Raw genomic sequence first — 22,722 nt, 5'->3', positions numbered from 1 at the left:
TTATCTCTCATCGGTCGCCTGCAATTGTTGGAACAGATTATAGGATGAGGTAACTGGTGATATTAATTTTATGTTCTTTCGGCCATCAACGGACCTGCGCAAGAGACAACCCTCAAAAAAGCAGCCTACAATCACAATGGTGGGCTTGGCCTTTGGTTTTTTAGATTTATCGAGCGGAGAAGATGGGTTAAAACCCATAAAATATTAAGCAATGGCACGTGCAACAATGCAAGGTGGAATCATTTAAAAGAAAAACTCGATAATGTTGCCAAAAATGAAAATTACAAAGCATGGAAATGATGCCATCTCCAGAAATTAGACCAACATTTGATCAAATACAAACAATGTTCAAACGCACGGTAAGATTTTACCAAATAAAGCAATTCTTTCAAGGACGACAATTAAAAATCCATAAAAGGCTTATAGTGGGGGCCTTAAATTCCTCCATAGATTAGAGCATCACTTTAGTCCCATTAGAGGATATTTCACTCCATTACAAAAAATCAACCCATTTGTGGCTAAGATTTCTAGTCCTAACTATATATAGTGATATAACTAAGAAAAAGGAAAGCAAAAACAATGGTAGAGGATGCCCAAAGAGAGGAATAGAAATGAATTAGGTCGCATATCATTTCTGAAATTTTCCACTTGCCCTAAAAAGTCCCATCATTTTGTTCCTGCCACATGATTCAAATCAAAATAAGGCAAACTATTTCCCAGAGGACCTTGCCTCTCCTGGTACTCCCCTAAACCCCTATAAGAGACATTAAACAGGCAACATATGTACAGTATAAGGATTGTGATATCATTACCAGTAACTAGACACTAGAACTACTTAAAGTTCCTCTTTATCGGCCTTTCCTTTTACTAGAAAATAAGTTTCATCAGTCATGTCATAATTTCAGTAAGTAGAAAAATATTTGTTTTAAGGTCATATTTTTAACCAAATCTGGAACATTTTTCCCCCCAGAAGTAGCAAAACTTTTAATCTTCTGAATCCTAAGAAAAATGGAGAATTCATTCCACAATGATCTATTTACTTGAGAAAACGAACGTAAATTTTATCAAAACAATCCATTACTGACCATGATGCAGCTTCACAATACAAAATAAATGTGTTAATGGCTAGCCAACCACCCGCATCTCCTCCAGTTTGAACAAAATATTCAACAATTTGTAAACTTTAAGAACAGTTAACTCAATTGAACCTTCTTCTATGAAGTTATTGTCTTTGACTTTTAGGAAGGAGGCTGCTTACTCTTCATAGACATTCTTATCCACTAGGAAAGATATTGCTATTTAAGCCTTGATTTGCAGACTATTCATAACTTATTTCCAAAGCATCATATACCTGACATCCAGAATAAAAAACTCAACAAGTTCCAGGATTTATGCCACCATTAAATTTTTTGCAATATTCCAAACACCAAACCACCAGCCTGAGACCTCATAGACCTAAAATAGAACACATGAAATCAGAAACCAGTTTTTTAAGAGTTAATAGATCAGGTTATCTAAGGATCTTCAAATCAGATGACTAGATAATAAAAGGGTTCAACAACCTTTCCAATATATTATCAACAAAGGAGGTTGTCAGAAACTTTCCATGGGACAAATAACTTGCAAGATAAGCAACACCACTCGTTCTGCATAAAACTGGAAAACAAATTAATATCATAAAAATATAGATGAACAAATGATTCCACTAGATGTGTGATTATCTTAAGTTACATAATTTATTAAACGAACTCTCATTTTGAATCAAGAACACTAGACAATGGAATGCAGATTGCTGAATACAAATCTTTCCTTGTCAGCCGTAGAATTGGCTAAACTAGGTCGAGTTTCTCTGCTTTACAACCCAGACACTTCTTTTTTTTTAATAGGTAATGAGAGAACGTATTAAAAGTGCCTAAAAAGGGCACAACAAAGTACACACTATGTATACAATATGTGCCAAGAAAAGAACAAGGAGATAGAGAACAAAAAACCGGACACATCTTCAGTATTTATGGTTGAAGAGCAATAAAATAATAACTGGGTAGGGAGGGGGAGGGCTACATTGCATGAACAGTCCTAATTCCTAAATCACTAGAGCCACCATGTTGGAAGCACACAGCACGTGTTTTGAACGGAAACACCAAAGATTCTAGTAGAGTACCTCACAAGTTTCCTTTTACCAACACCAGCAACCCATCAGAGGATGCATTACACTCATATGCCTTTATAGAACTTGTAAGTGAATAACATGGCATTATTAGGGTAATCAATCCTTCCTCAAACATATAAAATAAACTCTTTTATAAATTTGTTCAAGTCTACCATGTTATTGAAATACAGATCCAGTCCCCAAGTACTAAAGTTTTTTAAAATGTAGCATCCAACATGCCCTGGTCCCTGACCTATGTGTTATGATGACTTGAGTCAGCTCAATAGGGGTGGACAAGTATCCAGGTTTTCCCTCCCTTCAAACACTAGGAGATGGGGACACAAATAATTTGTTAGAAGTTCTCCGAGTTCTCTTCTTCAAGACCTTGAGGTGAGATAAATGTCCATGTAAGTTGTAACATAGAATATCCTGGATGAAAAAAAAATTATATTCAATTAGTTAGGGAACTTAGGAACATATCAAGAATGCCCCGGAACACACCATCCCACTATTGTTGGACATGCCTAGTGGGTACATTTCTGACAACAGCAGTAGGCATGTCAAAGAAACACCCGATCCATTCTTGGAGCAACTTTGCACTTTTCCAAGGGAGGGGTACTTCACACATGTTGAAGTATCCATTAACATAGGAGCCAAATCGAGATAATCCTGTACTTGTACTGCACCAAATCCCTATAACAGGATAGAAAACTGTGCAAACAAGTACCCATCTCTCATGAGATAGCTAGATAGCCAAGAAGCAATCATGTTTATTTCCTTTTTACTAGGCCACGAACCCAATCATGTTCACCAAATTACAAGGGAAAGAACCATCACTAAAATTCAAGTCAAGATTACCTGTTGAGGGGGCATGGGGGTGGAGAAAGTACTGCAAACAAAAAAATCTGCAAGCATCCTAGCAAATCTCACACCACAATTTTCAGGGTCAAGAGCACAGGCATAGAACATCACAAACTGCAATAAATAAATCAAGAAAATTTAAGGTGAAGAAATAATCAACCAATATATGTTTTAAAGAAGACAGAAAAAATCCATTCCTAATGTCAGGAAACAAACATCCTATTTAGTATCATGAAAATATGAGAGACACCAAAGAAATAGAAAGGAAATGCATATTACAGGAAGAAGTACCTGAGCAAATTTGACTTGTACGCATTCAGAACAGTTGTCTGAAATGACGGTATAAGAGTTTCAAATACCTAAACCCCAGATTTAAGGAGAATAAAACCAGTCAGATATACGAGGACAACAAAAGAGAACATCAAAGAGATATAACTGTAGGAAGTACCTCAATCAATCGGCCACCTCCTTCACAAGATTCAAGATGTTCAAAAGTTAGTACCCTTAAGCTATCTAATTTCCCCCTAAACTCTTTTGACTTAAAGATCCTCTATGAAGCTGAAAAAATGACACTACATTAGTTTTACAATAGCAAGATGAAATAACAATTACAAGCATTTTGAAAGATCACAGAGTAGAGGAAGATTGAAATATAATAACCAAATGACTCCTAAAAACCATATGTTACCATGGGTTTGAGTTCATCAAAAACTGATGCATGATGTAAGTGTTTTTATAGGCAAAGAGAATATATTAAAATGTGCCAGAAATAGCATGCCCTACATACACATGAGGTAACCAATCAATATTTAACAGAACCTAAAAGGAAAGAACAAACAAAGGACCAAAAGAAAACAGAGGGACCTATAAGTATTAGACTTTTGAGTTTTTCATTCATCTTGGGAATTACTACTGATATGCATTGAAAACACTACTGTGTTACAACCCATCAGCTACAACAGTTCAAACACTTATTTTAAAACAGAACTTAACACCCATACAAGCTCTGAAATTGATATTTCCAACTTTTAACCAAAATGATAAATTGGAGACTTGGAGAAGCTTAAAGGCCGCAAAGCCAAAGGCAACACACACATACACACAATGAAGACTACTAGATTTAAATACAACCTACCAAAACTTCAACAATAACAGCAACTTTGTAGAAAAAACTACTAACTTATTATATAACTTTTCAGATTATGTTGATTGTGTGCTGAATGATAGACTGTAACTATGCTTAGCTGGCCTTAAGTAGTAGGTGTTGTTGAGTTAAGCAGTTTGAGACTTTCTGAAGATGGATGGTGGTACTTAACACCCTAGTACAGTGTAATGGTGAATTAGACTAGCATGTGATACATAGAGGAAAATCTCAGCAAAAGTTACAGATACAATCACAAAAGGTTTTCTGCCTGTCAGAAAGAAATGAAAACAGATCTGCTCAACCTATCTCCTCTTTGTCTGTGGCCCTTTGGTGGCTTTGTATATGTCATACATGCTTTTGTGCATCTTTTTGTTAGGTGCTTGATGTGCTCCACCTATAACTTGTTTCATCAATTGTTTTCCATATCTCTTGATCCTTTTCCATGACCTAGTAATTTTTCTACATCCTTGTGCCTAGCAAAGGCATTTCAACCAGTATTTAATTGTAATAGGCCGAACCAATACCTAACCCAATAAAAGAAATTGAAGCACAATAAAATCCAAGTCATGTAGCTGAATGAAATGGCATATCTCTAATAATTGGCCAGTCATCTCACTTTGTTTAATCCACTGATTAGCATATTGAATTTGGATACAGGTTGGTATCAAATCAAATGTCCAATAACAAAAGGATAATGTCTGGTTATTGTTTCTAGAATCCGTAGGATTGGTTCTCAATTAATCAGATTTATATGAAGTCTAATCAATTACACATCCATGTAACTTACAACCCCACATAAAAAGATACCAAGACATAAAATGATGCAACCAAGTATATCCTTTTTTTGATCAGAAACAAAGAAGAATATATTAATAAAAGAACAAATACATGAGAGAAAAAAGAGACAAAAGAAAAAGAAAAAAACCAAGGGAAGGATGAGAGGTCCTTCCTACACAAATACCAAGGAAACCCCAACAAGTATATCCTTAGAGATAAACTTGCACTTTGTAGAAAATAACAAGTGCTTCATATGGGAGGACTCAAGATCACAGGGACCCAATCAGGGAAATAAGAGTCAGTAATTTAGACTAAACAAATGGCCTTGTCATTATATGAACAAATACTCTTTAATATATGAAAGGATTACAGGAATAAACGAAAGCAAATAAGATGCCATAGCTAAGGAGGAAAGACTTCTTGTTTGAGCTTTGACAAAGGAACAACATGTAAAAAATACTGAAAGTAATGCACAGATCATACTTCACCACCATCATTTTTAACATCATGTGCTGGCTCTTCTATGTCTTCTAGCTCATCTCAAACATCCCTTGGCTGTAGTCATCTTGTAAGATTTCCTCCCATGCAATCTCTACCTACAAGAATCTCAAAAACAAAATACAAAGAAAAATAAGTGCTTTTCAACCATAATTTCACAAGAAAATGTGAAATTACTTACATCCAAGTCTACCAGCCTATCCATCATTGCCACAAGCATCATTTTCCCAACAAGTTCTTGAATTGCACCACTCTCCAACCTTAACATGTTCTCCACATGTAGCACAATCAACTACAAGAAAAAGAATGTATGTCTTCAAATAATGATTTAAAATGACAATAGCATACATTTTTGTATCAGAAAGAAAATGCAAAGTACTCAAGCTTAGTTCATAGGAAAATGTAGTCATGACAAGAGAGCATGCGATTGAACAATCAGCTTCTATAGCAAGAGCTACATACGCACATATTTTGTAACAGATAAAAAATAATCTTACATCTTCTGCAATCTACACTGAGATTTTATTTTCTTCCTTTTGAGAAAAGCATATAGAAAAAATATATTAAAAGACGTCAATTTAAAAGATGTAATCCAAGCATGAAGGAGGTACACATGGGCAGTAAAAGAAAAGAAAAGGCCTCAAGGGGAGAAAGCAAAACTATACCAATTCAAGAAAGTTTTAAGGAATATACAGTAATACTTTCTTTTGAAGAGAATAGATTACTGTTTATACCTACAATATTTCCTAATCTCCAATTTCATATTACCAATTCATGCTCCCAGGTCAAGTGAAAATCCCAATTTCTAATAAGCATTAGATAGGCGTCAGTTTTGGAGGGTTCCATGGAAACTACTAGCTTATCACATATGAACAAGTATTACTCACAGGAATAGTGTACCTTAAAAGGTAATACGGCCCACATTTCAATCAGTTCCATAAGACCATTTATTGTATGATATAGACAAAAAAACCTCATGATCCTGAAATACCAGTTATAAAAAAAGAAAGAACATGAAAAAGGTGATGCTAGTTGAAAGGTTACAAAAGGGAGAGAGCAAGCAACTAATACTGCAATCAAACGGACCATTGGCGTAGATCACTTTTTTTAATTGTTAATTTCAAACAAACAAAGCAGTAGTTACATAAATCAGGCCCCCATGGACAGCTTAACTTGTAGATGATCTCACTCCCAAATTAGAGGTCTCGGGTTTGAGTCTTGGCTAACCCAATCTGCAGCTCTAGGGGGAGGGGGCTGTGCAACTGCAGTTTTTCCCGGTCCTGCAAAGTGGGGCTAGCAGGTCTCCACATTATTTAAAAAAATAAAAGCCTTGGCTGCTACATATAAATTATAAATTATTCCAACAGTGCAATGAGGATCATTTACATGGTAAATCATATAAAGATGCTCTTGTTATCAAAATTTTTGTTCAAGCAGTAACAAAGGATGAATTCCATTTTTTTTTTTTTTTTTTTTATTTTGGATGAGTAAAGCAAGATAATATTATAAACAAGAAACGCCAACAGAGCACCCCAAAGTACACATGAAAGATAAATTCTAAATAATGTATAGAAATTGAACTCACAGGTTCCTCAGTAAACACATTAGGCATTCTCTGGATTACTTTCGGCACTAGTCTTGAGGGGACTAGAGGCACCAGATCAGAAATATCTTCCGATGTTGAATGCACCCGTGAAAGAACTTGGTCTTTTCTTGCAAGACCACGTGACTGCTTCAGTAAATCTAGGAAAGAATAAGGGGGCATAAAGTTGCTGACAAGCATATCCAATCAACCATCGAGATAATTCCCACTTGAAGCAGCCTGTAATACAATAGAGAGAGATAGTCATATAAGATTTCACCAAACTGTTCTAGAATAACCCTTTTAGGTAATGTATAAAACCTACATACCAATGATAAAATTAGTTCAAGCAAAGCATCCAGTACATCAGGTCCATAGTTCCAGAGGATCATTCCAAAAACCAACTTAATATTAGGTTTGGAATTGATTGCAGCTCGTTTGAAACAACATAGAACTCAAACTGGGTCACCTAAGCCAAATCAGTTCTAGAGCTTCACCATTGTCTGTGATTGATTGTCATCACCATACACAAGTACACAAGCCACAGTATACAACTATACAAGTTTTTTATCACCTTTGTTAATGAACATTTCATTGTGTTAGCCCAAAATCAAGTTTTGATGATCACAAAACAAAGTTAAGCTACTAGTGATTCAAATCAAGTTAATGTGGAACCATCACTTGGTTAGAAACTTGAGGAGAGTGGACATAGACGGATTGCTGAACAAAAAAATGAATCAAAATGTCATAAATTGGATCGAAGACATGAGAAAATCTGCATAAACAATCTAAATGACAGATTGCATCCAAATTTCAAGAGAAAAGATGCTTTTGTCTTTCAGAATCTAAAACAAAGCCAAAAGAGTCACTTCTGGCATTAAATAACTGACCAATGTGATTAATATAAATTAAATCAAAGACATAAGAGAATCTGCACCAAAAACAATTGAAACAACTGATCAATCCTGTTTCAAACATTTAAATACACAACTGAAGTTGATGCAACAAGGTCAAGAATGACAATGGGGTGGTTCAATCAGTTAATCTACCCTATTAGATCAGCTTTCAGATTCATGTCTCATTCTCAGGCCAGGTTTGGTTTAGCAACTTCAAAACCAATTCATTTGGCAATGTTTGATTTACATTCCAGAGAAAATTTGTTAATTATATGGTAGTTCTACATTTGATCAAGTTAATAGAGTAATATACCCCTAATTGAATATTTTCAATCTGAAACCAAAGGAGGCTAGCTTGGAATAGAATTTTTTTCAGGTTATTCAGCCACCTCACTGAGACCAGTCTTATTGTGGATTGTCCGTCTCCACAAAAGGCTCCTAAAGAGAAAGACATAAACTATCTAGCAACATGTCAACAGAGTATTTTCACTTAGTTCTTTCAGCCAATTCCAATATTAAATATTAGGACTTTTAATTTGAATAAGAATTGTTATGATATCTGTTTATGATGTGCAACTAAATAAAAAAAGAAGGGATGTTCTATAGAATGACTCCAGAGTCAAAATTATAGTAGAACCATTACACAAAAAATAAATTTCATATATTAATAAATGAACTCATACAGGATACAAACTCATTCATAACCTCCAGAACATCATTCCAGGAATGCAATTTATCCGTGAACCAAATAGAATTTACCAAAAATAGAGAAGAAACAAAATCAAACTCTATTCTATAAATTAACAGAAAACAAATTAAGTTCATGGTAAAAGCTAAACTAAGTATAATAATATCACTGATAACCTTTTTTTCCCTTCAATCAATGATGAGATGTATAGCCTTACAACAATTCTTTTAAGAGCTAATGACACAATTGGAGTTGCAACTTCTATACTTTACGAGCCAGGGTCCTCTGCTTTGTTGCATGCTGGACTACCTTTTCCTCTACTGGGAGGCCCTTTTGCCGTCTCACTGCATCTATGAGTTTTCTTGCTGTATTATGCAGAACACTAGAACCATCTCCAAACTCTTCAATCTCCTCTTCGGTTTTTGGTACAAAGAAAGGATCCTCAGGAAGTGCTTCCCAATGGCTAAGTACAAGTAAAGCACTTGAAGCTCCAGAAGTCCATCTCCTCAGTTCATCCGGAAAACCAAAGCTTTCAGAAACTGGCACATAAGCATGTACAGTAAATAGTGAAGAACCTTCCTGCATTTCTTCCTTCAAAACTCGAGCCCGCCTACGAGCAAGCACAGCATACATAGGACCTAGGTATTCAGTTGGAGTGTTCAACTCACAAAAATACATGGCTTCCACAAGCCGGGGTTTCTTCTGTAGCACAGCTGTCCTACAAGCATCCTTCACTGTATTCATCACCTGCCCTGTGAAGATTCCATATTGCTCTAGTGGTTGGTAAGAAGTTTCTAAGTCATCAGACTGTTGTCCCTCCGATGGAGAAATGCGTGCTTCAATAACAAAAGCCAAACCCCACATTGGTTCCTCGCATAAAGGTCCAGCTGCAGTAGCTAGTTGAAATCCAGATATTACACTGCTCTCAAGACTCTCAGCTTCCATGCACAGTGCCGGAGTTACAACTGAAGATGGCTCTGCATCCATACCACCATTACTAGATTCATCCACAAACCCCAATCTCTCAGATACATGGGAGGAGCCCCTGACAAGAACAGGAAATTCAGCATCCTCCCCTCTGGAATCTGGGGTGAAGAGGATATTAGGACCAATCTGCCTAGGTCCAAGTGCCCAGATCCTCTTAAGAAACTGTAGCCACATTGCTTTACATTTCTCAGCCCGATCCTTGTCACTTTCTTCAGTCTCACCCAAAATATCACCCTCCACAGCATCCATTATTCGCTTTCTAAGAGCTTCAATTGAATTCTCATCTTCCAGACGACTTGATCTCTGAGTTTCAGAGCTTTTATTGGACTGGCCCAGCTTACCTCCGATGATATCTCGAAGCAAATCAGCACTTTTATCAAGCACCTTAGTCAGTGAAGGTGGAAGCTTCAAAACTTGTACTCGAACACAACATCTTCCATTTGGTGTTTTCCTTTCAATATAATCCAAGCTCCCACTTAACGATTTCAAATTCTCTAGTAGATCACTTACCTCACCTTGGATAGTCTCTTTATAGGGGACAAGTGGTGGAGAGACTTCCAAGCTTACCCTTGCAAATCTATCCTTCAAATCTTTTATGCAACGCTCAAGATGAACTTCTCCCGCAGCAGCAAGCACATGTTCTCCCCTAGCAGAAACAGAGACTTCCACAAATGGGTCTGCCCGGTTAAGAAGCCTCAAGCCTTTCATGAGGGCACCCATATCTGTAGGATCAGAAGGCTCAATTGCCACTCTTAGCGTTGGGGAAACCTGAAACACCAAACTCGAGAAAGGCCAACAGTTTTTTGTGGATGAAAGAGTTGCACTTTTCAATATATGCTGGCCAAGGCCTCGGATTGCCACAATATTCCCTGCCTTTGCTAATGCCACTGGTTTCAACCCCTGACCCATCATGAGGTACAAGGAGTGCAACTCAGCTTCCTGCACATGCTTCTGCATTGCCTCCGGTTTTAATGGATCATATAAAGCTGAAAGCACAAAAACTCTCTGTCCTGCAAAAAGAACCCCACTGAAAACCCTCGCAAATGCAATGAAGCATTCGTCTGATTCACCACTTCCACCTTCATCAGTAGAATTGTTTAAAATACCCCCATTTGGACCCCTCTGTGGGAGCATTTTAATGGGTACTGCAAACATTTTTGACACGAAAGCAACACATGGTGCTTCAGGGCTGAAATCACAAGCCTCCACTGATTTTCTCACAAGCTCCGCTTCTGCAAGCACATTAGAGCTAGGCCCATCATCTGAAACCTCTCTCTTGGGAAGCAAACGTGAGATACGAAAAGATTGAGCTCTCATTGGATCCGGAATACACTTAACCACCATTGACAAGATTGCATCCGACAAGGGAAGCCATCGACTCAACACAGCTAGAAGCACAACTTTTGGATCCTTATGCTGAAGTTCCCGCGCCGGCACATTCAAGTTAAAGGACTTAATCACCTTCTGCAGCATACTCTTATCTCCATCAGGCTCCAAAGCTGCCTGGTACACTTGCCACAGTGGCTCGAGCACAAACTGCACGAACATAGGCCTCGCCTTACTACCTCCACCCATTCCCTTTTTCCCCACAATCATCTTAGTCTTTTGGTTATAATACTTGGGCCCCCACAACGCCTTCTGCAATGCAGCCGCACTCGCCCCGAGCTTTGAGACATAGAACTCCGCAAACTCATTTATCCTAAAACCCCACCCGTCCAAAGCGCACACAAACGCCACATTCCCCTTCTGAGGTTGGAAAGTATCCTCTTCATCGTCCTCCACGAGCTCCAAATTCTCCAAATTCTCACCCGCCGGTCCTGCAAGCAATAAATCAACATCCGACAAGTACTTCTCTGACTTAAACGCGCTCATAATCCCATTAACTTCATGAACAATCCTGACCAGTTTAGAATACGCCTCTAAAGGACTCAATTTTAACTCACTAATCAATCTATCAATCTTATTAAGGACAAGACAGGGTGAGAGCCGCTCGGTCCAGGCCTGGCGGAGCACGGCGTGGGTCTGGATGTGAACGCCCTCCACGGCGTCCACCAGCACCAGAGCGCCGTCGCTGAGCCGCGCTGCCGTGGAAACCTCGCTGCAGAAATCCATGTGACCCGGAGAGTCGATCAAGTTGATGTGGTAGATATCGTTGAAACGCAGAGTTACCGAGGAGCTCTTCATGGTGATGGCCCGCCGCTGTTCCTCGTCGAGGTAGTCCATGAATCTGAGACGCCCGGCCTGCTTCGGATGGACCAAGCCATCTGCGGCCGCCGCGATGAGGTGGTCGGCCAGGGTGGTTTTGCCGTGATCGACATGAGCCAGTATGCATATGTTTCGGATGTTGGGGCACTCTATATCAGCCATGGAAGCAAGGATGAAAATTTCTGTTTTTTCGGCGAAATTTCGGCGAAATTTCGTGTTTCGGAGGTCGGCGAAACGAAAGAGGGGGGCGAAATGTCGACGGAAGAAATATCCGCAAATTTCGCCAAAAATCGGAGAAATTTCAGATAAATTTCGGTAAAAGGAGAAATTTCGGCGATTTTTTGAAAAAATCGCCTCCGGTTGGAAAATTTCAGAGAAAAATCGTTTTGTTTCGGTTTATTTCGGCGATTTTTCGGCCAAAAAAACAGAAATTTTCCTACCAGTCCAGCCCGCGCACAGGATACAAAATCTGATCATGATTTGCAGGCAAAGCTTGTGTTTTTCAGCCTGGCTCAAAAATCGTGGATTTAGGGTTCGTGAAATTTAAATCCAATGGCACAACAGCAAAGAGAACCCTAAAACAGATTCAGAAAACACAGGGAGCAAAAGAAAAGCAATTTTTTTGGTTTTCTTTGGGGGTTTTGCATGGATTTTCTCGGAAATCAAACGAGGATGAATTTACCCGGAAATCGAATGGGGGATGGATTTTCTATGGAATCAAACGGGGGTTGCAAAAAAAAAATAATAACACGTTTAGATTAGTACCTGCGAGGATTGAGAGTGGCAGAGGAAAATAGGGTTTTTTTAGGGATTCTGTGGAGGGCATCTTCAGAAAAGGGCATGCCCGGGTGAGAGAAGTGGTGTGGCCCATTTGATTTTTAGATTTAGTAGAAATAAAATAAAATAAAATAAAATAAAATGAAATAAAATAAAATAAAAATGGAAACAAATCATAACCCATGTGCATATGATGGTCCAAATTGAAGTCGGATGTGATCCAACGGTCAGAATTGAACCTCAAGCTATATGATAATATGTACAAATTATTGATATTTGCTAGAATAAGTTTTTCATAAAACTTCATAATGAGTGTATAAGTACAATCGACATAATATAATTATGTCTAATATTGCGATTCACAAATCATATATATATATATATATATATATATATATATATATATATATATATCAAAATTTTCAACAAAATAACTTTAAATTGTCTATTATACTTCTAATTACATTACTACAAAGTTTTTTTACATTTCCATGAGTTTTGATCAATTTTTTGCTTACCAAAATTTTTGTCCAAAATATCCGTCGATATTCCTCCGATATATCCGTATTATCGATATATCTGTAATTACCGATATTTTCATCATTGCATGGAAGTAGGATTTTGGTAGGGTTTATTGGGTTTGATGGCGGTTGAACCGGGGCTTGTATCTTCTTCTTCCAAAATCTCCACCAGCCCCGTCAGCCCTAGCTAGCGACGGTGATCCGAGAGGTGTGCACTCCAACCAGCTCTCCAAGATTAGGACTGCTTCTTGGGCCGACCCGGCCCACTTCCTTGCACGAAGAGGTTTGATGTTTTGGTCCGACCCGCCCCACACCCTAGCCCAAAACCGGGTTGATCGGTTAAAGTCTTAAAGACTTAAAAGGTGGTAATTCCAAATTCACACATGGGTTATCATTATTTTGGATAAAAATTAAAACCTTTGCAGTTTTTTTATTATCATCTGCACCTTTAGTCTTATACTATAAATTTAAAGCTTAAACAAAGGAAGTTTATTACGAATATTTTTTTATGCTTTAATATTAATATTAATATTAATTAGATTAATTTTGAGTTTTATGGTTTCAAAAATATTAATTGGATCAAAACTTTCAAATTATTTTTAAAAAATGAGTAAATCTATATATCAAATATCAATTGATTTGAAATCTATTTGCAATTTGAAGTTATATCTAAAGCTTTTTTACATTGGTGGTAAACAAAGACTGAAAGAAGAAATTGATCTTATTTTACTATACTCATATTTAAACATTTTTTATATTTGGTGAAAGAAAAAAGTGATCTTATTTTACGCAAGATTTTTTATATTTGATGGTAAACAAACAAAGTCATCTTATTGACTTTTTATGTTTTTTTTATTAGTTCTATCACTTCTATGTTTTCCTTTTGTCTGTTATAGAAACAGTTGGAAACAGCTTTGACTCGAATTTGGAAAATAATAAAATAAAATAAAAAAGTTTAAAAAAAATAAAAAAAAAACACACAGCTATGGCATCATCACATTCTACAGATTTCTCACACTGCAAAAACATGATATGCAGATACAGAGTGGACACAAAGCCCACCCACCCATCTAAAATCAACTTCTTCACTCCATCTGCATTCCCACCATTCCAAACTTTCAAAATAAGACATGGTACTTTGATGCTCCACAAACATTAAGGAATTTTATACCAAAATGTTTTTCACTGTAGACTGTTCTTTTTGTGAAGCTTAATGGATTGCATTCCTGTACATTTGAAGATGGCAACTAGCAGTGCTGGGAAAATAACATATAATTTAACACGCAACAAAATCTTGAAGCAAATACAAGAACAAATTAATGATAATATCAATTTATATGTGACAAACAGGCACTGATTGACCTTCATCCGCGGAGTGTACATCATTCCTGCTAAAGTCCAATTCTTCATCAGAATCAATCACATCCTCGTAGTCATAGTAGGGATTTACCTGCATTGGATGATGTTGAGTAATGTTAAGGACACATGTCTATACAAATATATATAGATATAGGGATTTACCTGCATTGGATGATGTTGAGTAATGTTAAGTACACATATCTATACAAATATATACATATCCTATTATTCCAATAACAGACCCTTCACAATTGAACCCATGGATGGGAAAACCTTTAACTATAGTGTCATCCCAAATGGATGATTGACTAGTTTGCCAACTTGACAATTCAATTGAATGCTGAAACATCTAGCCCTGTTCTTTAATATTTTTCCCATTCCAAGCCATATCATTGTGAATCCTGATCTATGGATGAGCAGGATCTATACCTTAGGCCTTGGAGTAATCGCTTCAAAAGTATGAAACACAGGATTATCAAAATCAGGCGGTTCTAGGACAATATAGGCCCCTTTATTTTGGTATCTCTCCTCAGTTGCCTGCACAACAGAAAGAACAATTATTGGAACAGATTATAGATGGGGTAACAAATGATATTAATCTCTTCTTGTTCTTTCAGCTATCAGCAGATGCTAGATTGGTTCAAATAATATGCACAAAAGACAACCCTTGATGGTGGACTAGGACTTTTGATTTTAATGCTTATCATGATATTGGGCGGGGGGATGAATTAAAACTTATAAAACATTTAACCAATGGCATTTTGAGATGTAATTTGTCCTTAAGTGGCATGTGCTAGGTGGTATCATTTAAAGCAAAATTGATAATGTTGCCCCAAAAATGAAAATTAAGAACATGGTCGAGTGAAGTCAATTCATGGAACTCAACAATTTAACCTCAGGCATATTGGGAGTGTTAAAAGCAATGAAATTTAGAATTTTTTCCCTTCCAAAAGCCCAGGAAAGAGAATGTTGAAGAAAATTAAAGAATATTTAAGCTGCTATTGGTTCCAAAGACATTCATATAAAAGCAAGAACTATTAAATATAGGAACAAGGAAACTCTGAGTTGCAGGAGGAAGAACAGACCTGAAATTGTGGGTAGTCTGGAGCACTAAACAGAGTAATTAACTTTCCTGACTCTACAACATGATCTATAGTGTACCCTTCCTTCATTCCTGCAAGACCAGGTCGCTTTTCCCTTGCATCAGGCCCTTCATGTGATCTAATAATCAACTGTAATAACAATGATGGGTAACAAATCTAATGTCAGCGCTGGAGCTCTTTACTATAAACACAGAATTTATCAGTCAGACAATCAATTTCCAACTCATAAACTACAAACAAGTGAAACAAAGGGAACGGTTATGGAGTTATGACAAAAATATTATATCTTTAGTCAAAAATTTACTATACACGACACAATACATTTTTTATGAAAATTTGATAAGTATCACAATATAATACGTAATATAATGATTCAACAGTGCAATGATACAATAATACATACACCTTCAACTGTTTTTCTTAACTTCTAAGAAAAATTAAATTCATTTTCTTTTTCTTTTTTTGTTAAAAAAATTATTATATTCATTGTTTAGAATGTAGAAAAAGGTTAGAAATTGATGGGAGAAAAAGATAAAATAATCCTATATGAAAAGCTATATTTTTATTATCAAAGGTTATAGTGGAAGTTACGTAAATTTATCCTTACAATGAGTATTAGAGAATTTTTACTTGAATGTTGACATTGAAAAAGATAGTGATTGATGAATAAAAAATTTTACTTAATATATTAGGTTTTTTATCTTTATTTTTTTCAATGGGGAAGGAATGATGATGAACATAAAAAGTTAGAACTTTAGAAATGACACATAGAATCATAAATATCAATAATGCATATAAGTACATATGCTTAGTTAGAATTTGAAACTAAAAATAAAATCTAGAAATTTAAAATGATTATTTTTTTGTGGATTTTGTGAGGAACCCATGCATTAAGCTCATATTTTATTGAATTAGACTTTTCAAAACTTTAGCATTCAATGCTTTCATACATGTGCATTCAATGTTCTCATATAGTTTAAGACTTTAAATCCTACTATCTATAATGAAATTGGTCATAGGTTAACTTATACTTTATTCTTTCAATATATATGCACATGTATGCATATTTTTTCTATTTATTTTTCACTATACACAATATGGAAAATTAGAAAAACAAAATGCGATAAGTTTTACTAGTTAACAACTATGATTATATCTAGGTAGCTGTTATATTTTGTTCTAGAAAAAGCCAGGCTACCAAGTTGTAAAGCAAGAAACTTAGACAAAGTGAAAAGAGAATTTTGATTGCTTTTCAGTTAATAAACTATGTGGGAAAGTTGGAGAAGAACCTAGAGGATGGTGCTCTCTTACAAGGAGGAAGGGAGGGACACGATGTTGGCTTGGGAATGATTGTATAAGAGGAGGTTGGGAAGCCTTTAAAGGTAGAACAAGTTTTTTGGTTGGCAATGGAAGCAGAACACAATTTTGGCATGATGTCTAATGTGGGGATGCTCCTTTGAAGCACTCTTTTTCCTCTCTTTTCTCTTTTGCTTCTAATAAAGAGGTTTGACTGGTGAATGCTTGCAAGGTCGTTAATGGGTAGGTTGTGTGGAACCTAAGTTTCACAAGATGATTTCAAGATTAGGAGCTACATAGCATGAAGGAATTACTCAAGAGGCTTAAAGTGCTTGGGAAGTGCAGTGAGGATGAAGATAAGCTTATTTGGAAGGCTAGCAAGAGTGGAGACTTCTCAATGAAATCTTTCTACTCTTCCTTATAGTTGGATAGAGGAGCATCTTTTCCCTCTTAAAAGTGGGTTTTTTTTTTGGGGGGGGGGGGCGGGGGGGGGGGGGCTTGGGAAGCCGTTTAGGAAGGGTTCTTAGATCAGCTTAAGAGAAAAGGTTGGGTGTTGGCTAACCATTGCTATTTATGTATGAGTTCAAAATAATAAGCTAATCGTGCACTAATCCATTGTGGAAAGGCAAGAGGTCTTTGGCATTTGTTGTTTTCTCTTTTTAGCTATCCTTTGATCCTCCCTTTTAATAGTAAAAGAATTGCTAAAAGGATGGCATGAGAATTTTATTAGCAAAAATAGACAAAAGATTTAGAGGACAACCTCTCCTAACTTGTTTTGGATTCTCTAGTAAGGGAGGAATCGAAGATACTTTGATGGAATTCAATGATCAAATCAAGCACTAAAGGGCTCTCTTATTTGTAACCTTTTCCAATGGACCCACCAACATATTCAAGATGTCATGTTTCCTTGTTAGATTTTATTGATTAGTTGAGTGTTAATTAGAAAGAGAGTGTTTTGTGTGCTTGTTCTAGGTGTTTCTGTTTTTTGTTTTGGCATCTTTTGTATACCTATTGAGTACTTGGGGTGCACCCCCTGCACTTTGATTGGAGTTTTTTTTTTTTTTTTTTTTTTTTTTTTTATGAGAAACAACAATATAATATATTAAGGTAAGTAAGAATAAGTACAATAGAAGGATGAGGAATCCTCCAAAAAAAACTATACAAAAAGTATCTTTGATTGGACTCTTTTATATATTCTTGTTTGCCTATTAAAAAAAAAGGATAGTCACAAGGTAAGACACATGCCACATGTTCTAGGGCTCGTTGAGAAAATACTGAATACAATTGACTAAAAAGGGTGCAATGAGCGGTACCTCTTGAAGGCAATATGCATGTGATTGAGTGGCATATATAACCAGGTAGCAAATTTTGATCACCCCATACTCTTGGTTTTTGTTTGACCCCAAAGGTTAGACTATGAGGTCATGGTTCAAAGGAAGTCGAGAATAACAAGCATCTACTTGTATCTCATCTAACATAAGATTAACTTTTCTGCACTAAAATCTCACATCCTAGTTGAGTGATTTCATCCAACCCAAAAAACAAGGTTTTGACTTTCTTTTTTCCCTTTTTTGTTTTGGTGTTTAGGCTCAAAAACAGAGAAACAGCCATCAGCTCATTATGTTAATCGATTGCTCATCCTCAATTCAATTTTTAGCCACCTAATAAGCATTACAAGGAAAATGTATTTAAATTTTTTGGTCATTACTGTGGTTCAATTCCTGCCTTTAAAACAGAATAGATAACTATGTCCATGGTTTTGTAAGCAAGCATTTAACATAGACATATTGCTACACAAGTAGGAAGTATCAATTTAAAGGACAGGATCTTGAACTAGAAGAAAACCATAGAGATATGTTTTTTAATATTTAAATTAATAACAGGAAACTCAACTAAATATTCAATTTGCCATTCATTGTTCCCATTTTTGTATATGGACTATATACATTTACAGAGAATATGGTTAGTGAACAAGACTGTAAGAAGCTAAAATACATAAATCACTAATTAATTAGTTAACATATACAGACAGAAGAATAGGCATTATCTTGAATTTAAGGGTCCCCATTTCACCCGAACTGAATTCTGTGGGGCATTTGCAACACTAAAATATACAAAAAGCACAGTAAGAGGTTGTAAAATACTGGTCCAGATCAATACCAACAATATAAATATATTAGTTTTAAATAGAAAGTTTGTTTATGATGTCACCTTCAGATGGAGCTTCTTCAAGAAATCCTCTGTGCAATCAGGACCCCACAATAGACCAATGCCTCTTTCTTTATTTGGAGAGAGACCAGGGCTCATTGATGGATCCGACCACAGCACATCACCAGGAATCAGGTTTAAACCCTCCCAAGGAGGATCAAGAACCGATCTCCTAGCTTTTGATAATTCCTCCAAAGAACCAAGAGAAAGTGACTTCATTTCAGGGTTAAAACTTATTCTCCGATTTTTCTTTCCTTTGGATCTCTTAGGCAAGTTAACAGCTACACTACGGAAAAGCCCTCCATGAGCAGTATAAACACGTTCAGCTATAATGGAGGCCAAAGGAAGTCCTTCAAAGCATCCTAAACATTTGCGGTAGACATGCTTCCCTTTATCACCATATTTGGTCATTACTTCTTTCTCAAAGCCATATACAGACGTGCAATATTTAGATTCATGATTTCCCCGGAGGAGAAACACTCTATCTGGCATAAAAACCTGGCAAGAAACATCATTTAAACAGAATATTACAAACTACTAAACCTTATTTTTGGAACATAAAACAAACACAACCATTAGACATTAATATATGTAATCTAGATCAAAAAACCTGAAACACGGACTATGGTCATTGCAACTTGCAAGAAAATAGAAACTTGTTTGGTAACATAATTAAGTACAGAAAGTGTAACAATATAAATGTTATTAGCAATTTAGAGTGCATTTGGTAGTGATGCTCTAGTCTTTTTTATGCTTGAAAGATAAAAAATTTTAAGTGTTAAAAATACTAGAACAACTTTCTAAAATCACTCCCAAACGCACTCTTAGTGCATTTGGCAACTCATAGTCTGCCTTATTCTGGCGCTCAGTAAAGGGAATGTGGAAAAATATAGCACTGGGAAGTGGGAACAAAGGGAATTGAGAATTTTGGACAAAGACAGAATAAAAGACTAGCAACGCAATATTTGATCGTTAGAGATCATTTCTTTCTTCACAGTTTCTTCATTCCTTTGGTTGATTAAACTTGATTAAGAAATTGTCATTTGAAATTGAAACTAATAGACCGCATTGCCTTAAAGGTTTACAAAATCTTAACAGGTTCATCAGCTTTGATTCGAAATGAATGGATATTGAGGATTGTTGTAAGGGAGTCCGTGTTCTGCATTCAATAACGTTTCATGAAAGAAGGAAATCATTCAAGCCATGGATATACAAATTAAAAAAGAAAAAAGTTTTTTTTTTTTTAATGGATGAACGAAAGAGATAGAAATACCTTCCAAGCGAGCAGAAGAAGAAAGGTCTCAAGGCCCCAGGCGCCTCTATCGACATAATCTCCGTTAAAGACGTAGAAGCGGTTTTGGGAAGGGAAGCCAGAGTCCCGGAGGAGAAAGATTACATCGTGAAGCTGGCCATGGACGTCGCCGACGACTACAACGGTGGAATCGAGGGGGGAGGGGTCAATCCTAACACAGTTTGGTTCTTTGTGGAGAATCTTGGAAGCAGTGAGCACCAGACTATCGAAGACGGCAACAGGCATAAGGGAAGGGAAATCGGTGGGAGGAAGATTCCCGGAACACCATTCGAAGGCGGTCATGAGATGATCCACCCATTCTAGGGTTAGACTCCCGTTCGTCGGCCATGTCACTGCCTCCGGGATCTCCGCATCAGACATTAACCTAATTGTGATAAAAATAAAAAAATAAAAAATAAAAACCAAAACCCTAATCACCCAAGACACCAAGTGGCAGCTGGGTAGATCAGAAATGGAGCCCACAGCAGTGGTGAGGAAAGGGAGGAGGAGGAGGAGGTTGGGCGACAAGGCGAGGCAATTGCCCAATGTCTACGGACACATCAAATCCAGCCGCACCAACTTCTTATTCGACCACCGAACTTCACTCCTTCACCCTATTCTATTCCTGGAAGTTTTCTCAAATGCTGACAAAATGTTATCACTTCTCAGGCTCACAGGCTCACAGGCTCACAGGCTCACAGAGTCACGGTCACACTTTTTATTCCCATTCTATTCTATACTTAAAACTTAAAACTTAAAACTTAAAAATAAAAGAAAACACCTTCTTTTGTTTTTAACTCAAATCACGGCACCTAATCATTTGTTCTCTCATGCCTTTTCTATACATGTCTCATTATTTTTTTCTAAAAAGACTTTTCTAACTCAAATCACGCCACCTAATGGCTCGTTGTTTTCCAAAGTGAATTTGCCAAAACTTTCTCTGAATTTGAAATTGCTCTGTTTTCTTCCGAATGGAAAACAGCAAACCACCCACTAGTGCTTTAAGCAAAAAGTTAAGCCCCCCCTCTATTGGGAAATGTAAAATTTAAAAAGAAGACAAAACAAACCCACACACACAATTGGGTAGTCAAATTCTTGGTAGAAAACAGCTGAGACATCCTTCTGTTTGTGTTTCCAACTTCTCTCCCCACATTCCCAATTACATATATGTGGATGTCCACGTTTTCAAACCGGTATCCATGCAACACACGGATTAAATTAAAAACCACAAGAGAGTCAGCAATTTCCAAGTTTCTTCCATTCCGAAAAGTCATCCTTGAGACTTTTATTACTAGTATATATACAAGGCTTGGCTGAAGAGAGCTTGGTGCTAGGGCAGGCACAGGCGAAATGGGGAATATGGGGTACAAGTACAAGAGGGTTGGGAGGAGATCGTGGCATGGAGGCAGAGGTTTCCGGCTGAACCCCAAGAGATTCTCAGTTCTCATCAGGGTGCGGGTCAGGTTGATGTACTTGTTCAGGCTGTGCGGGCAAGCTGTCGAGTCGCTCAAGAGAGGCATCAGCAGGAGTAGGAGCACCAAGAAAGGAAGCGACAGCAGCAGGAGCAGGATGAGTCTAATGATGGAGAGCGGGGACTGCAGGTTTAGATCGTTTGGGCGGACCAACTCCTTCTACTCGGAAGCCATTGCAGATTGCTTGGAATTCATAAAGCGCTCTTCTCTTTCTGTAGACGATATCGCTCAGGCTGCCAATGATATGGATAGATAGATAGATAGAGGGACAAACAGACCCATGTATTCATATTCATGTTTTTGGTTAGTAGTTTTTTTTGTTTTTGAGAATTTGAGAATTTGAGAATTTGTTGTTGAATGTTCGGTTGAAAACATTTTCTATACCACTTCTCGGATCATTTTTGAGAACCGTGGAACCAAATTGTGATTAAAAAAACTCATATATAAAAAACAATTTCCTCAAAGGTATTCTCCATAAAACCATCCCATACTTATGTTTGACATAAATAAAAAATCAAAATATTATTCTCAAAAAACCCCTAAAAATAAAAGTTTATGAAAAGTGCTTTTTATGTTTTGAAAACACTGAATAATTACTACCCATACCCTTTGAGTTTCCTTGAGCCTTGAGTTTTGGGATATGATCAATCATCATGCATCAATTTCTCTGAAACTGACACACAGATTGTGAAGAAATGGGAAATACTGACTTGAGTTCTGGAAAAATATTTGACGGGGCCAGGATGGGGGGGGGGGAAGGTTCTGATTTAGTGGGAATGAAGATTCAAAAAGCTTGTACTGCCACCTAACACGATACCATTATTTGACTAAACTACGAGAAAGGAAGGGGAGAATAGGACGAAAAAGTAAAGAAAAGGAAAAAAATAATAATATTTGCGGTGGTTGAA

The 22,722-nt window shown here is 36.9% G+C and overlaps 2 protein-coding genes across 8 annotated transcripts; both read right to left on the bottom strand.

The window, feature by feature from the left end:
* Positions 1-406: 406 nt before the first annotated feature.
* LOC117912809 (elongation factor-like GTPase 1) lies at positions 407-13,302 on the bottom strand. Of its 7 annotated transcripts, none has more exons than XM_034827533.1 (8): positions 8,772-12,281; positions 7,015-7,251; positions 5,611-5,721; positions 3,459-5,527; positions 3,302-3,369; positions 3,008-3,124; positions 1,563-1,656; positions 407-1,455 (listed from the first exon to the last, which is right to left on the bottom strand). In XM_034827533.1, the coding sequence occupies exon 1, from the start codon at positions 11,947-11,949 to the stop codon at positions 8,857-8,859; it is 3,093 nt and encodes a 1,030-aa protein (XP_034683424.1). In that variant the 5' UTR covers positions 11,950-12,281; the 3' UTR covers positions 407-1,455; positions 1,563-1,656; positions 3,008-3,124; positions 3,302-3,369; positions 3,459-5,527; positions 5,611-5,721; positions 7,015-7,251; positions 8,772-8,856. The 7 variants fall into 7 exon arrangements, 6 of the variants coding, with proteins under 6 accessions (XP_034683424.1, XP_034683423.1, XP_034683420.1 ...); XM_034827532.1 differs by having other exon boundaries at positions 1,563-1,646; XM_034827529.1 differs by lacking the exons at positions 407-1,455; positions 1,563-1,656 and adding an exon at positions 1,979-2,578 and having other exon boundaries at positions 3,459-3,568; positions 5,415-5,527.
* A 920-nt stretch (positions 13,303-14,222) lies between these two features.
* On the bottom strand, positions 14,223-21,046 carry LOC117912989 (serine/threonine-protein phosphatase 7). The gene is made up of 5 exons (XM_034827818.1): positions 20,325-21,046; positions 19,055-19,549; positions 15,530-15,676; positions 14,874-14,981; positions 14,223-14,535 (listed from the first exon to the last, which is right to left on the bottom strand). The coding sequence occupies exons 1-5, from the start codon at positions 20,721-20,723 to the stop codon at positions 14,419-14,421; spliced, it is 1,266 nt and encodes a 421-aa protein (XP_034683709.1). The 5' UTR covers positions 20,724-21,046; the 3' UTR covers positions 14,223-14,418.
* Positions 21,047-22,722: the final 1,676 nt, after the last annotated feature.

Source organism: Vitis riparia, chromosome 4 (assembly GCF_004353265.1).
Source record: "Vitis riparia cultivar Riparia Gloire de Montpellier isolate 1030 chromosome 4, EGFV_Vit.rip_1.0, whole genome shotgun sequence".
Lineage (NCBI taxonomy): Eukaryota > Viridiplantae > Streptophyta > Magnoliopsida > Vitales > Vitaceae > Vitis > Vitis riparia.
The sequence above is the reverse complement of the archived record's forward strand: the minus strand, read 5'-3'. Positions and strand labels throughout refer to the sequence as shown.

Coding starts and splice junctions, on each gene's coding strand:
- LOC117912809 (XM_034827530.1), bottom strand. CDS start 11,949: ATGGCTGATATAGAGTGCCCCAACATCCGAAACATATGCATACTGGCT.
- LOC117912989 (XM_034827818.1), bottom strand. CDS start 20,723: ATGTCTGATGCGGAGATCCCGGAGGCAGTGACATGGCCGACGAACGGG. Junction 15,677..19,054: donor TGAAGAAGCTCCATCTGAAG/GTGACATCATAA, acceptor TTGTTATTACAG/TTGATTATTAGATCACATGA. Junction 14,536..14,873: donor CGATTACTCCAAGGCCTAAG/GTATAGATCCTG, acceptor CATCCAATGCAG/GTAAATCCCTACTATGACTA.